This window comes from Vipera ursinii (assembly GCF_947247035.1).
Source record: "Vipera ursinii genome assembly, chromosome: 3".
NCBI classification, from domain to species: Eukaryota; Metazoa; Chordata; class Lepidosauria; order Squamata; family Viperidae; genus Vipera; species Vipera ursinii.
Window position 1 is genome coordinate 63,903,115 of NC_139516.1, and position 17,018 is coordinate 63,920,132.

The 17,018-nt window shown below is 40.3% G+C and overlaps 1 protein-coding gene across 1 annotated transcript; it reads left to right on the plus strand.

Annotated features, from left to right (window-relative positions):
* Positions 1 to 12,832: 12,832 nt before the first annotated feature.
* Positions 12,833 to 16,264, plus strand: TMEM61 (transmembrane protein 61; the record flags this gene model as incomplete). Its single annotated transcript, XM_083357947.1, has 2 exons — positions 12,833 to 13,246; positions 15,973 to 16,264. Exons 1-2 carry the CDS (start codon positions 12,897 to 12,899, stop codon positions 16,262 to 16,264), a joined length of 642 nt encoding a protein of 213 aa, XP_083214073.1. The 5' UTR covers positions 12,833 to 12,896.
* Positions 16,265 to 17,018: the final 754 nt, after the last annotated feature.

A 17,018-nucleotide genomic window follows, 5' to 3' on the forward strand; every position in this document is an offset into this window, starting at 1 on the left:
ATTCATCAAATATAAAACAGTGGTATCAAACTTAAAAAAAGAAAAAAAGAACTCATGCAGAAAAGCCAGGAGCAATAAACAGTGTAGGGCATCGGATGATTCATGCAGGCCGTGGCTATTGTTAAAAATTTAGTAACTTAGAAATAGCTGAAGTGTGTTTGTTTAGGTGAAAAATGATGACCTGCTGAAAAGATGTGGTGGTGTTATGAGTTCTAACATCCATTTATTGTATAGTACAATATGTACATGTGAAACAGATTCTGTCTCAGAACATATACAAGCGCAGTCTTCATAATCATGTATCCATAGTATTTCCTTATGTGTAATTTTCTGATTTGGCCAAAGTGAATAATCTCCTATGTGAAATATGTGAAAAGAGGTAGAGGTATCTGGGCATGGAACAGGAGAGGGAGGCTATTGTGTGGTAATGGAAATAGGAGATATGCTTGGAGATCTAACCCTCTGACCTTCAGCAAAAGGACAACTATGGTTTATCAAGGGTGGGACCGGCCAACGCCAGAAAAGAAAAACCTGGACTTCCGGTGGCTCCGCGGCGACGGAGACAGCCCTCCCGGGCTGCCCGCGGCTCAGCTGTTGTTCTTTCGCCCGAAACAGCGCCGATCAGCTGTTCGGGCGAAATTGAAGCCCCCTCCTCGGGAGAAGAGGAGGGGGTGAGCCCCCAGGTAGGGGTAGAGTTCCCCGGGGCCGCCTGAGCTTGGAGCTTGGGCGGCTGAAGGTTTGAACTCCCCCGTAGCCTGGGCTGCTCCCAGCTGACCAGCGTCTCTGCTCCGGATTTCACGGAGCAGAGCCAGGCGTCTGCGACCATCCCTGCTTGAAGGAGAGACTATGAAAGGAAAAAAGCAGGCAGAGCAGTGCAAGAAGGAAAGATAAAGAGATGAAGAGGATTATTTTGTTTTACTCTCAAGCTTGATGGACTTTGCTTAAAACTTAAAGTGAAAGTGCGTCACAATTGTAAGTAAAAGATGGCGGCTAAACCTCCCCCTAGAGCTTTTCGGAGTGCTGGAAATTCTCCGGTGCAACAACAATCATTACTGCAGGCGTTGCATTCTCCTGATGTACTGACATCGAAGGATTTGGAAAAACATACCCAGTTAATTTTGGAGTCAATAGGTGTTAAATTTCTACAGATGGAGGAGAAATTGGAGAAATTGGAGCAGAGAATGGAAGAAAGGATGGAGCAGAAACTTAGAGAGATGAAGGTAGACATTTTGTCCTCTGTGCAAAAAGTTGCTAAATGTGTGGAGATGCTGGATGATCAAGTGCAAGACTTAATTCAAAAGAATGTTTTATTAGAAGCAAAAGTATTGGAATTGGAAGATTTAAAAGACAAAATGGACAGTGAACAGAGTTTGGCCCAATTTTACCAGATGCAGTTTGCTGTGAGAATTAGAGGCCTAAAAGAGAATATTAAGGAAGATTTAAAGCAGTTGGTTTCTGAGGCTTTTGAGGGGGTATTGAACCATCCAGCATCTGAATTAAAACAAGGTATGGACAAAGTGTTTCGTGTGAATTCGTGGATTGCTAAACAGAGAAAGTTGCCTAGAGATGTGGTGGTTTATTTTGTAAAAAGGGAAATTAGAGATGAAGTTATACAAGCTGCCTATGATACCAAAGTTATGATTGCTGGCCAACAAGTTTTGGTTCTAAAAGAAATTCCTCCAAAGATTTTAAAGAGAAGGAAGGATTTTATATTCCTGGTGCAAGAGCTTAAGCAAAGAGATATAAGGTTCAGATGGGAGATTCCAGATGGGTTGAGCTTCATGTATGATGGCAAAAGGTACTGTTTGAGTAATGTGAAGCAAGCGCACGATTTTTACAACAATGTTTTGAAACTAACCCCATCAACACTTTTGGAAGCTGCAGAGGGATCTGGAGAAGGAGAATGTCAAGAGGATGAAGATGGACAGATGGACGAGAAGGGTGCAGGAGGAAATCAAGTTGCAACTCTTTTGGATGATCTTAGAGAACAGAGGGTGACGCGTGCTGCCTTAAAACGTTCAAAAAAGACTAAAAAATAAGACCAGTAGAAATCTATGGAACTTCCACAATACATTTATAGTTAAGTGGTAGTTGTGTTATTAAAGGTTTTGGGATACTATGTGTGGTAACAGATTTTTTTTCTAATTTGGAATTAATGGATAACTTACTATAGAGGAAGAGGAAGAAAGTTTTTTGGCTTAATGTGGGTTAATTTGGGTAAGAGCTATCTATTATAGCCTATTTTGGTTAGAGAGGTTAACAGGGATAGGTGTTTGTGATGTGTAAATGAGAGTATGTCTAGGTAATAGTGAATTGTGGAAGAACATAGATGGGAATAATGTTAGTTTTCTTTTATTTTAGTTTTTTATATATATTTAGTATTATTAAGGATTGGTTTACCTTATATAAGCTAGAGAGTGATGGATTTTAGAGTTTATAATTGTTAGTATATGATTGTTTATGATTGCCTTTTAGATATATACCTTGTATTTTGCTCTGGGAAGTCGGGGGGGGGGGGGGGGGAGGGGGGAGGAGGGGAATTAGAGGGGGGGAGGTAGGGGAGGGAGGAGGGAGAGGGGGAGGGGGGGAGGTAGGGGGGAGGTAGGGAGGGGAGGAGGGAGGGGGAAGGGGGGTTGTTAAGGGAAAATTGTATTTTATAAAACTTTTCAATAAAAAAAAAAAAAAAAAAAAAAAAAAAAAGAAAAACCTCAGAAAACCAGGTCAAAATTAATTTGTCATTTTAGGGAAGATTCACGCCTATCTGATAAGGTGAAGTGAACCAAAATATGTTCTCCAAAGAACTTGCTTCAACTACCGGTAGTATCTGAGGTGACAAAGTCTTAGGTAGATTCCAAAGGAGATGCAGCCCAATTCCAACTGGTTAAGGTGGAGTAAGGAACTCGGGTGTAATCCTTTGCAATTTGGGGCTAGGTAGCTTCTATCTTAGAAGCATCCTGATATGTATAGCTGAAGGCAGGACAAGAAGCAACGGGTGGAAACTAACCAAAGAGAGAAGCAACCTAGAACTAAGGAAAAAATTCCTGACAGAACAATTAATCAGTGGAACTACCTGCCTCCAGAAGCTGTGAATGCTCCAACACTGGAAGTTTTTAAGAAGAGACCTGACAGCCATTTCTCTGAAATGGTATAGGGTTTCCTGCCTGAGCAGGGGGTTGGACTAGATGACCTCCAAGGTCCCTTCCAACTTTATCATCATCATCATCATCATCATCATCATCATCATTATTATTATTATTAAAACCTAACTGGATGCTTTTGCGGCTGTTATAAAAACGTCCTTTGCTTGATTAATTCTGTGCATAGATGGTAGGAGAGATACCGTGATCACAAAGGTGATTATCACATCCATTGCACACTGTTCAGTTGACTTACCATTTATGCAGTGATGGTTACCAATTCTAACTGTTTTAAACGGACTCTGGACTAATTTGCGGAAGGGAGGGTTATAGTAGTTACTAGTTTTCCTGACTGCATTTAACCTCCAGAATCAAAGATCGCATGCTTGAAAGATCAATTGTTACAGAGTAAGAGTAGAAGAAAACTTATGCCCCTCAGTCTTGTCCGCCATTTATTTATTTGTATCCTACCTTTCTTATTTTCAGAAGTAAATCAAGGCGGCGAACATATCCAACACACCTTCCTCCTCTTATTTTCCCCACAACAACAACCTTTGGAGGTGGGTTGGGCTGAGAGAGAATGACTGGCCCAAAGTCACCTAGTGGGCTTTCATGGCTAAGATGGGACTTGAACTCGTGGTCACCTGCTTTCTAGCTTGGTGCCCTAACCATTAAACCAAGCTCCACATGTTTCCTCTGTGCATCTGATCAGCTGTTGTGGGGTTCAGAGTGCAGGACTATGCTTCTTCAGCATATTAAGTTTAAGTTTACGTTTATTGAATTTATATACCGCCCTTTTCCTGTAGGACTCAGGGCGGTTTACAAGGTAATTAAAAACGTCAATACAATACAAAAGTTAAAAACAATTAAAAATAATTAAATTTGATCCCTGAAAAATATAAAACTGATAGAGCAGAGTTCTTCTGTTTTATTAGACACATAGATTGAGCAACTGATTACAACAGCCCATCCCAAAATGCAAGTAGAAAAATAGGGACCACTACAGTGGGAAGGTAACAGCGTTCCGTGCGCCTTTGGCGTGTAGTCATGCCGGCCACATGACCACAGAGACGTCCTCGGACAAGCACTGGCTCTTCGGCTTTGAAACGGAGATGAGCACCGGCCCCTAGAGTCGGAAACGACTAGCACGCATGTGCGGGGGAACCTTTACCTTTTGTGTGTGTGTGTGTGTGTGTGTGTGTGTGTGTGTGTGTGTGTACTTTAGTGATTGTAGTACACACACCCCAGAATAGGGTTTATTTGTGAAATACCTGGCTGTATAAATGCAAATGATTAGCAGATAAATTGTAACTGAGACTGCATGTAGGCTATTGATTGCCATTTCGATATAGAAATTGTCTTGGAATTGGGCGATGAGGTCAAAGAAAGGGTCATTTGATGCTATCGAATCCTGTTAGGGAAGCAGGGGCATAATACCAGCAGAGAAAAAAAGATGAACTGAGATACAGATAGCCAGTATTTATGATACTGATTGCCCATGGTCCAGTGATGTCCAGGGGAGGGTTGCTGAGTTGCTACCTGAAAGGCCTCGTTCATCCTCGTGAGCATCCATGTGGTTTTGCAACTATGTTCCTTCTTGCATGGGGAGTTAGTGCATTGAATATCCTATCAGCATAATCCGTGTTGAGCTTGCCATTTTTTTTTTCAAAGTCGCAAATGCGACATTATGAATTCAGATGCTGGATTTTAAAAATATTCCAATTGTGTTTCTGGAAAAAATTAATTTTAAAGAGCAGGTTTCCAAGCAAGAGAGTCAGATACCAAGCTAGAAACCAGGGAATTATGAGTTTAAGGAATGAAGCCAGCTGGGTGACTTTGGGTCATTCTTCCTCTGCCCTAGGAAAAAGGCAGAGGCAAGCCACGTCTGAGAATTTTGCTCAGAGAACTGCCTGGATTTGTCCAGATGGCTGCCAGGAGTCAAAAATGACTTGAATGTGCTTGTGCGCACGCACCCACACATACACACAAACACACACACAAGTTTCAAGGCAGTCTACTGACAGAGTTTAAGCTTACTGATTAATTTTAAAACAGCTGTGTTAAACAATGTAACTGTATTGTGTAGCCGAATGACTTAAACCTATTATGTTCAATGGGGCTTATTCTTGAGTGTGTGTTATCCAATTCAATGTACAATAACAGCACGTCTGCAGGTTGGGAGTGTTCCTGGACTCGTGGCTATTGGATGCCTAGGTGGAGGTCAAAAAAATGACTCACAACCCCACCCCCATCTAAATGGGCTACGCTAACAATGAATTTTATACAGGGTTTCCTTTGAAGACCACCAGGAGGCTGCAGTTGGTGCTGAATGCAACAGCCTGTGTGCTGACAGGTAAGAGCCATAGCACATTGCCTTCCAGTAGATTTCCAAGTGCAACTCAGGAAACTTAAATTTGACCATAAAAGCAGTGCCACAAGCAGAAAAGCTGAAGATGTCCCACGGTTGTGAAGGGAAGGTGTGTTGGCCCAGAGGTAGGGTTTCTCTAAGGGGTTCCTTCTTGTAGAATAGCTTACCTGAAAAAGTTTGGATTGCACGTGCTTTAAATATTTGGAGAAAGCCTAAAGCAGAGGTCCCCAAACTTTTGGGCACCAGGGACCGGTTCTGTAGAGAGATTTTTCCGCGGACCGGAAGGGGCATGGTTTCACATGTTGCCTGTATCCTGCAGATGGGGCTTTCCTTGTTTGTGTGGCCCGGTTTCTGGCATGCTGTGGATTGGTGCTGATCCATGGACCTGGGATTGGGGACCCCTGGCCTAGAGGACAGAATTCTTCCAAAACTTTTAGGAATGAGTAGGTACAGTAGCATTATGATAACTAGGTAATATTTCATTGCTTTTATTATGTTACCTTTTTTGTTGCAAAGAATCCAGATTTCACAGAAGCTGGTTATGTACGAGTTAACCAACCAACCAACCAACCAACCAACCAACCGATCATGTCATAAAATGCGTACATCCGACATTATTTAAAACTTGTGTGTTGAACTGAGGAAATGGGAATCCTCTTTAATCTTCAAACTCCACTGGTAGAATATAAATCTTGCTATAATGAAAAAAAAATGTGAAGGAGCAATCTCTTTATTCTAAATTCCTAAAGCAGAAGCATTTGCTGAACTTGTAATGATTGCATCCAAAAAGAGGAAATATTGGGGGGGGGGGAATAATAATTTGCAGAAGTAGATTTTGTTTTAAGTTTCATCTCACTCACATCGTAGATAAATTTGCTTCATTTCCAACAAATGTCATTTAAAGATTCAACTTTTTAAAAATACGTTTCAAAAGGCCCTTGTAGAAGCGAAGAGAAGACCTCTTGGGATTCTTAAAATACAATCTACTGTAAGTACGTTGGATTGTGGCTGATACTTAGAAATTTGCACAGAATTTAGCCGTTCTCAGTGTGGGGATCCACTGTATCTGTGGCTCCTCCTTTCGTAGCAGCGTGGGCTGGGGATGTTAGAAATGTTGCTGTTGCAGCTTTTTTGCCAGGGAGGGAAAAATTTCTTTTTTCCTCCTATAAAACTGTCACTCTCTTATTATTTTGTAAGCGACAGAACATGTATTCAGCTATTAACCTCCCCCACAAAAATCATCCTGGAACGCTGAACTGGAGAATGTTTGCTGGGTTGTTTCACATGGCAAAAAATAAAAAAATAAAATAGCAAACTGGTCTTGGCTGAACTGCAAAGAAACTCTCCACTTTCAGCTTCCCTTTGGTTTATTATCGCTGGCCCCTCCATTAACAAGGACAAATTCCTCTTTATTTCATCCAAGGTCTCTCTTTTCTGTGAAGGTCAAACTAACTTTTTTTTTTATCATCACAGCTTGGGACCTTGGAAAGATAGGCATGAAGGGGGCAGGGAAATGCTTTCAGTAAATTCAGACTTTTTCCACTGTAGCTCTTTATGACACAGTGGTAGAACTTAAAAAATACAGCAACTTACATTGTCTGACCTAGAAATAAAGGACAATTGGCAAGCCTGTGATAGGGACATTTTCCCCATTCAGGTCTCCTCAGATATTGTAACTTGTCCTCTCATCTTCTTTGGCCATTAGCCCTGCTAGCTTAAGATGATTTGAATTTTGATTCATATGACTGGAGGCACCAAGTTGGGGAAGACTGGATTGCAGCAGTGGGCAGTCTAGTGGTTTTGTGGCTCTCAGATCATTCCCGGTTTGCCCCAACAAGATTTAGCTACAAAATGGATCATTTGGAGCAGTTTGATTTTTTTACAAGGGTTTGTTTTTGATCTCAAAATGCAAAATTGATCCAGCTGAAGCTTAACGAACTTACTGTATTTTGCATTGTGCCACTTCAGAAAAAAGTGACTGAAAAATGTTGCCTCCATCCGTCACAATATTGTCATTAGTTACTTCCCATTTATTTTTAAAAATTGAACATCTCCTATGCCAAATGGTAACCTGCTCCCAATCTAGAATCTAGATTGTCTCTTGTCTTTGAATGATATAATGCAGGGGTCTTCAAACTTGGCCTTTTTATGACTTGTAGACTTCAACTCCCAGAATTCCTCAGCTAGCGAGGCTGTCTGAGGAATTCTGGGAGTTGAAGTCCACAAGTCATAAAAGGGCCAAGTTTGAAAACTCCTGATATAATGGGACTGCATCCTGCCTTATTCTGTGAATGTGCCATCTTTTTAGTTGTTTACAAGGGTTAGAAGGGGAAGCAATGACACCAGCCTGAGTTTTGAAAGTTTGATCCGGATTATCCAAGCTGTTGAGAGATACTTTATGAAAGTTCTGGGATGCAAGAAGCCAGATCCCGTTATCCAATTTACCGAAAACAGACTATTTCAATAACATTGATTAATTGGTACTGTTCAGATGTGGTGGTCAGGCTTAATGCAATCCTGTGTAATGCAAGTCCTTCCAAAGGTTTTAAGAAGGAGTTGACAGAACTACAACATGACACTCCTATAAAATCAGTACAAATTGTTTCAATGGAGCAAATTCTTGCATCAGATTATAAAGCTCTAAAGTCATGCAGCTTTGGCAATATGCTCCTTTTCCTCAAAGTAATACTTGCATAGTTCCCAACCATTGGGTCACAAATGGTTTCCAAATATCTGGAAGATACAAGATGACCTATGCCAGTTTCAAAGCTAAAAGCTCTTCTGTTATCTCTTTTTTCCACCTAAGTTGAACATGTTACCAGGGATAATTCCAACTTTACAGATTAAAGTGGATTTAATAGATGTAAAGAGTCTGTGCCATCAAGACTTTCTGGGAACTAAAATAAATAGAACAAGACTTAATGAGGGTGGGGTAAACTCTTTTTTTTAGGTACAATTGAGTAATAGATGCTTTGAATTTTTTTTATTTTTTATTTTTTGGCTAAAGGGTATACATTTTGTCCTTCAGCAAAGGACAAGCTCTACAGCAGCTTCATTTTCCTTGACTCGAGATTCATTGTTTAGAGATCCTTATCTAGAACTGAAAAAAACCCATACTGGATTCATTAATTTCCATCAACATCCTGTGTGCAGCTTTAATAAACCTAATGTCACTATTTTAATAAAACCTGATTTTCCAATATCTTTTCATTAGATAAGAATAAGATCATGCACGGTTTCTTTCAGTGCTTCATAATTCAGTTGCCCATAGCCCAGTTCAAATGAAATGCAATTTTGCTTGTCCTAGGTTTAATGAAGGTAGGTTTTCTGGATTTCAATCCCTCTGCGTCATCATGGATTGTTGTCATTCTGGGAAATACAGTATCAATACAACAGCAGGAAAGTTGTTTTATAAAAGGTATTTTAGAAGCAGGTGAAATGAGAACCCCTGATTCTCACGCTAGAAAGAGACATTTGATAAACGGGGCAGACAGTTTTAAGGTTGAGATAAAAGCATCCGAAAGTCCATTATATTAGTCCTGAAGTTATGACAATTGGGACCGTGATTGTCATCACTAAGTGATGGGGTAGTAAAGTGCAATATCACATGGCTGTGTTGCTTAACAAAAACAATCCTGGCACTCCCATTAACCACAAGATGCATGGGTTTTAAGTCGAAAGCAGCAACAGGAATGCCACTAGCATGGGGGGTGCCTTAGGAGCAGGCAGTGCACGAGTGCAGGAAGACCAGGGGATGGATGGTGTGTGTGTGTGTGTGCACAGGAAGGAAGGGGTGACTTACCAGAGTGACTAGTGACTTTCCTACTTGGCTACCTCATTGACTTTGCTTGTAAGAAGCCAGCAGGGAAGGTGGTAAAAAGCGATCATGCGACTGTGATCCCACTGTACACATTGGAAGTGCAAGTCAGGACTGGTCATAAGTATCCTGCTTTCACAACTTTAAACAATTCCTGAATGTGTAACCACTAAGGGAGGTCTACTTTTACCTTAAAAAGGCAGTAAGGACCGGACCAGGAATTGAACTTTAGGAGTAACATATAGGAGTTGAACCTTGTTCCTGACATATACATTTCCTGTGCATTTCTCAGTTTATGCAGAATTATTTGAATGCGTGGCTTCCTAGTTCCTCACCATATATATAAGGAAAATGAGATCTTTAGAGACCAGTAATGCAATTTTTATGTCTTGCTGACATGAATAGCTAAATGAGCTAGTTTTTGAAACACTATTTTTCTTTATTTCATTTTGCCCTTTTATTTCACTTGAAACCACATGTATGATGATTAACATCTGATTCACACCCAGCTTTTTTGCACTGTTAGCAGCTCCCCCATATAATTACTGTGCTCACATTGCACATAGATGTAAGGGTGCATCTTCAGAGATTTAATTCCAACATTTAGCTACTGTGCTAGCAGCTGCGAATATGGGATGTGCAAAATATAAAATCTTCCTCAATCTGCAAATTATTGGTCACTGGATGGGGGCAGTTCTTTTCAAGAATGGAAACTTGTTGGTAGATAAGGGTTGACTAAGCCCTCTTGGACCTTTGAAAATTAAGTCATGTGTGGCAGAGGTCCCCAACCTTTTGGGCACCAAGGACCGGTTGTGTGGAGAAAGGTTTTTCCGCAGACCAGAGAGTGCATGGTTTTGCTTGCTGTCTGCATCCTACAGATGGGGCTTTGCTTGTTTGTGTGGACCAGTTGTTGGCATGCCGCAGCCCGGTACCAGTCCACGGACCAGGGGTTGGGGACCCCTAATGTATGGTCTCTGTAAATGAGTGTAGAAATGAAGACAGAAGTCTTCGTAAATCCATCCTATAAAATAGGGGTCTTCAAACTTGGCCCTTTTATGACTTCTGGACTTCAACTCCCAGAATTCCTTAGCCACCGTGCCTGACTGAGGAATTCTGGAAGTTGAAATCCTCAAGTCATAAAAGGGCCAAATTTGAAGACCCCTGCTATAAAAGTTTCCCAGATTTTTAAAAACCCTGGATAATCAATTTCTAAATTCGGTAGAATGTCCCTGTTGGGGGAACGTCTCACTGCCCATAGTCTTCCATGTTCATCAAGAGAGTGGAGTACACTATCAACTTACGACCACAGTTGAATTCAAGATTTTTGTTGCTAAGTGATACAGTTAAGTGAGTTTTGCCAAATTTTACGACCATTCTTACCACAATTGTTAAGTGAATCATTGCAGTTGTTAAGTTAGAAATCCAGTTGTTAAATGAATCTGGCTTTCCCATTGACTTTCCTTGTCAGAAGGTCACGAAAGATGATCAAATGATCCTGCACACCCCAACCGTCATAACTATGAACCGGTTGCCAACATCTAAATTTTAATCACATAACCATGGAGTTACTGCAATGGTTGTAAGTGTGAAAAACTGTCATAAGTCACTTTTTTCCAGTTGAAACTTTGAACGGTCACTGAATGAACTGTTGAAAGCCGAAGTCTACCTGTATAAATGCATGTTTTGGACAACCAAGCCTGAATCAAAATGGCGACTGTTTGGCAAATATCTGCTTAGCTGGAGGTCCGTTTCTTCTGAATGTGTGATTTAAACGCAAATCTTTTCCTACATTGACCTGGCAAAGGAATGTAGTATATAAATCTTAAAACGCATAAGAGAGCATTGTTTATTGCGAAAGAATAAGGTGATTAGTGAAATATGCAGTGAGAGATTTATAAGTCAGGCAATTTCTTGGTAGCGTCAAGAGTTGAATTTGGGAAAGGCGCACCAAAGAAGTGGAAGTAATAGAAAGAAACTAGAGTGACAGTAGAACTTTTGCAGGAAATTAAAGTATTGATGTACGGTAAGAGGAAGGTGAAGGCATTGCACAAATGAGGGGACACAGGTGTGACATCTCTACCCCATCAATACTAACCAAAACCAAACATAGAAAAAGCGAGGACCACCATAAAACGGGCTCCTACACCCGAAAGCTATCAAAGCACAAGACAATGGAGGTTTTATCTACGGGTGTGCTCGACTTACAACAGCTAGTTTAGTGACTGTTCAAGATTACAATGCCACTGCAAAAAGTGACTTATGACCGTTCTTCACACGACCGTTGCAGCCTCCCTACGGTCACATGATCAAAATTTGGACTCTTCGGCAACAGACTCATATTTATGACAGTTGCAGTGTCCTGGGGTCACGTGATTCTCTTTTGCAACCTTCTGACAAGCAAAGTCAATGGGGAAGCCAGAATCACTTAGCAACCGTGTTACTAATTTAACAACTCCAGTGATTCACTTAGGAACTGTGGCAAGAAAGGTCATAAAATGTGGCAAAATTTGCTTAACAAATGTCTCACTTAGCAAAGAAAGTTTGGACTCAACTGTGGTCGTAAGCCGACCACTCTACCTGTAATTGTAGTTGTTAATGGTTGTACGTCATGTAGCATATGTAGCGAAAACAATGCCATCCATATACCCCCAAAAATATCAACAGGTGCTCAATAAGAAAAATATTAATCCCAACAATTGGTCATGTTATAATTTGAGATTTTATAGGAATTGTATGTGTGTGTGTGTGTGTGTGGTGTGTGTATGTGTATTAAAATATGCATCAAAAAGTGTAACACAATTTTTGTTATGTATGATTATAAGACGTTGATTGGCTTCTCAAATCCGAATCTCTTCCAGAATTACTTAGAACTCACAGATTACCCTTTATAACCGTTTTTTTAACTACAAAAGTGATTTTTGTGTTAATCTTTTCATCTGAATGCTAAATCATATGGCAAGGGAATATTGCACTAAGATGAATGTCAGAGTTTAGCTTTGCTCCCAGCTGAACTGAATACCATCTCAGTATTTCACTCTGAGTAGGGAAAGTTGAATGAAAGGTTTATCTTATAAAAATGAACCTGTGATGAAGTCCTGTAAAAATTGGATCACCTAGTGATATTTGGATCAAGATATAGGTAGACATGTAAGAGAGTGGGCATCCTCTTTACTGATCCCTTCAAATTCTGTGGCTTCATCCAATTTCCACATAAAAAGTGCATACAAAATGAATTTGCTGTAAAATGTAGAGAAATTTATACAGCCATTTGATTGATCTCAAAAGCAAAAGCTGTAAATTTGCCTCCTAGGATAAGTGTAACTTTTCTTGAATGGCATTTGTTTTTTTTTTCTTCCGGTAAAAAGACTTTGGGCTGTTTGAAAAGGCAGGCAGTCAATCTGAATTGATTCTCTTTGAATCTAAAGTTTGTGCTTTTGTTTTGTTTTGTTTGTCCTGTGGTCTGTTTGTATCTACTCACCATTTGTTTTCTTGCTTCTTTTCCAGCCTGAGTGTTGTCACCAGGACCTTTTCCTTGTAAAGTAGTTTATAATCTCCACAGGCCTCAGTTTTTAACATGGAAATAGCTTCTTTGCGTCACGGAGTGACCATCGCTGGAGCTATCCTGCTGGTGACGGGAACACTGTGCTTTGCTTGGTGGAGCGATGGTGAAATGGGGGCCACTGCACCCAGCAGTGACCCCAAAGTCACACCTCAAGGAGAAACGGAACTTATGACCAGGGCTTCCTCTTCCAGTCCTGTACTCAGATCAATCAGCTTCTTCTGTTGTGGAATTGGTGGGCTGCTTCTTCTGTTTGGACTCCTTTGGTCAGCCAATGCTGGAATAATTTCCCGGCACTACCAGTACCATTTTTCCAGTGACCTTCAGTACTCTACCGTCGAGCCTCTTGAAAAGCAGACATGCAGGTTAGCAAGATCTTTGTAGCCCTGCCTGAGAGATCAACATAATCCTTTTGACATGCCCAGCAAATAATTGTCAGGCAGTGTTACTTCAAGAGAAGCATCATACAAGAGAAGAGAGGGATGGAAGGTCAATTTGTCAGAAGCCACCTAGCCAAATGGCATTCTGAAACAGGTCTTCCTTTCAAGACTTTTAGCTTGGGGTAGCCCAAAACCACATTTACTCTTGCAGGCCGTTAGGCCTTTCTCAACCAAAGATCATGCTAGTTGAGCCCTGCCTCCCTTATAGTCTCCTTCAGTTTCATGACTTATAAATGTGTTGCACATGGTTGTAAAATTCTTCAAGTTAAGCTTGTCTTTGGTAACTTCATGGACCTTGTTGTGTTGTGGGTTCTGGAGCGCAGGAAAGATGCCGAGACGATGAGTACAGCATGGCAGATCTTTATTAGGTGGAAGTGACTGTACTGGGGAATAGGGGTTACCTGCCCTCCTTTTATACTTGGCCAGGTGAGCAGCTAGCCAATGGGTTTGAACCTCTGTTTCCCGCCGAAACTGGGTTCCCACCAAAACAGTTACAGTTCAACGCCCCCTGGTGGTGACTGCTATGTAAGTGTGTATGTGTTCTCTTCACCTGGATACATAACAGACCTGTCAATATAAAAGTGGCTTGCCATTGCCTTCTGGGATGTTTTTTCAAATTCCTAGTCTAGCCAATAGCCCCTCCTTATTTGCAAACTTTACAACCAAGTTCTAACCAGTCCTAACCTTGCTTAGCTTTGGAGACAAAACAAGGTCAGCCAAGTACTAGACTACCACTCCATAATATTCAGCCAGCACAACAAGTGTTTGGACACAATAAGAACAATAGTCCAAATTTGGGGGGCCCCAAAAGCCCTAATAAGCAGGCATATACATAGAATGAAGGCTATTGCTAAGCACATTGGTTTGTGCTTAAATTGTAAGCCGCCCTGAGTCTTCGGAGAAGGGCGGGATATAAATGGGATTAAAATAAAAAATAAAATAAATTTCAGGAGGGTATCATATTGAGGCACTTTGTTTTAGTGTATTAGTTTCTGCAAAACAGAACAGTAATACAATAAATATTATTAGCCCATTTTAAATACGATTGTGAAAGCTCAAGATGGCTGAATTGTTAGAATTTTGATTCTCACAAAGATTTGATTCACTTGTCCCCCCACCCCTTCTCCCAGCATTGGGAAAGGGTGAGATTAAAAATGTAACTCTTATGCCTAACAATGAAATTATTTTCTCCAATTAATTCTGCATACCAGAGATTATGAAACAATGATTACATACTATATTACAGCAATTTTCTCCATTTTTTTTCCTTTTAGTCTAGATAGAGCAGTCTCTGCCTGACTAGTCTGGTTTCATGATGATTTCAACAATCCCTATTCATAGTTATTTCCACTTCTAAATTATTTTCCCCTTGAAAAAGAGGAAATGAGATGAACATAGGTTACGTGAAAGTTTTATCTGTACACAAACCGTGTTGTTTGGTAAAATACAGCAGAAAAAAATGGGTATGTTTTATGGCCCATGCAATAAAGATTAATCAGTGGACATACCTTTGTGTTTTGATACTGGGTGTTTCTTAAGAGTATGGAAAAAGCTGAGGATCCATTGTGGGTAAATACTACACTAGCATTGGAGAAATTTGCAGCATGATCTGCTTCTTACCTTGCTTTCAGAGGCTGAATGGGTAATACAGCTATCATACGTTCAACCTCTGTGTTTCTAATGTAATATCTGTAGTGGGTAAGGGCTTTGGGGCACTCCCAGTTTAAAGGCATTATGGTTTCTGCTGGTACAGGATGAAAAGATTTCTGTTTACATTCCAATTTTTCTCACTCTCTCTTCAAAGCTTGGAAAGCGATCCTGGCCGGGCTGTGACTTTGATTGGGCATGGAAAGCCCAATTCCTGCTAAATGCATGCTGGTTTTTCTACCCACCCTGTTTGGATAACTAGGTTATGCTGCAGGGAGCAGGGAAAAATGGGAGTTTGGGGCTTGGCTGTGATGTGTACAGTAATTGATTGTTATCAGCCAGATTGACCTGACTAGATAACACCTCTGCCAGACTGGGTTTCCTTCTCTGTGTAATCTTCCATCTTTTTTATATTGACCCAAGGTGTTCAACATCTGTAAACTCCTCCTTCAACTGCAACATGTAGCGCACCCTCAATTTTGTTTCTCCTGCTGATGATAAGGACAGATTATTATGACTTATGGAACTCGGCTGGTGCCAGAGGATGAGAATTTCATTACAATAAGATTTTACTAATATCTGCATACTTTTTCATATGTGGGAGAGGAAGAGCACTGTTGTAAAACAGCACTGAGATGTAAAAGATTTAAATTTAGGAGTTTGCAAAACTGGCAGATTCATTCATCCTTACAAACCTTATAAACCTAAACAGAATATCTCCAGAATATATAACCACAATTTCTTTCTCTCCCTCTCTCCCTCTCTCTTTCTTTCTTTCTTTCTTTCTTTCTTTCTTTCTTTCTTTCTTTCTTTCTTTCTTTCTTTCTTTCTTTCTTTCTTTCTTTCTTTCTCCAGAAAAGTGAAGATACTTTCCCCCCCTCTAAGCTTCTAGTTCCTCTAGAACAGATAACAGTGCTCGTGCTTGTCTTTGTACACCTTATTTTAGAATCAAATATTGAATTTTAGGACAATTGATTTTCTTTGTGGTCTTGATTCTGTTTCAGCACCTGGGAGGCCACCAGTATTCCCACTTACGAGGAGGCGTTGAATTGTCAACCCGCTAAAAATGCCTCCAGCGACATGCAGTCTCAGATTTCAAAGGAGATCAGGCTGCCCTTATATCAGCTGGTGGATGAAAATCACAAAGGGCTGGGCAGCCGAAGACGCAGTTCCTCTGATGGCGTTTTGTTTCGGAACATTCCACCCAAGCCAAGCTTAGCGTCACCGGATGAAGCCATCATTGTCTGTGACACCCCACCCCCAAGCTATGAGAGCATAGGCTTGTGTGATGGATGATCCAGGCATCTTTTTATAGCATTGTGTAGGAATTTCTGGATTGTTGTAGATATTTGTTTTCTTTAAATTAATTCATTGTGGCACATTGGGATAAATAACTATACATACATATATATATATATATATATATATATATATATATATATATATATATATATATATGTCAAATGCTTGTTAACTATTTTTAGATTACCTTGCTAGGCCTCAAACATGGGACAAATCTTTATTTCCTGTGTCAGCCTATCCTGAAGGCCATCGACAGGCAGTAGTCACACCGGTGACAGCTCATATTTGTGTAAATTTTAAATTGCTAACAAAGAATTAAGGGAGACTGATATGCATTTCAAACTTATTAGTTTTCATCAGTCAGCCATACCTTTCTGAGATTCGAACCTGGGCTGATTACACATTAGGCATATATATATATTTTGTAGGAGCTTTTGCTAAATTATCTAAGAGTAGTCTCGATATTGTTTTATAGTGGGTGATTATGGATTCTTTGGAAACGCATCCAAAATATGTACTGAATATAAACACAATTGACTTGGAGAGAACTATTTCAAAGAAGCTCCTGAACAGGCCTAGAAGGAAAGTTCACAACAAATTCAGGTAATCAGGTTTCTAGGTAAATGGTTATTTGAAAGGTAAAAATGTTCTTAATAAAATGTACTACCAACTGATAAGCAGCTCAATTAAAAATAAATAAATCTGAATTGGAAGGATTCATTTATCTGTGGCCAGGGCTTGCACTGGA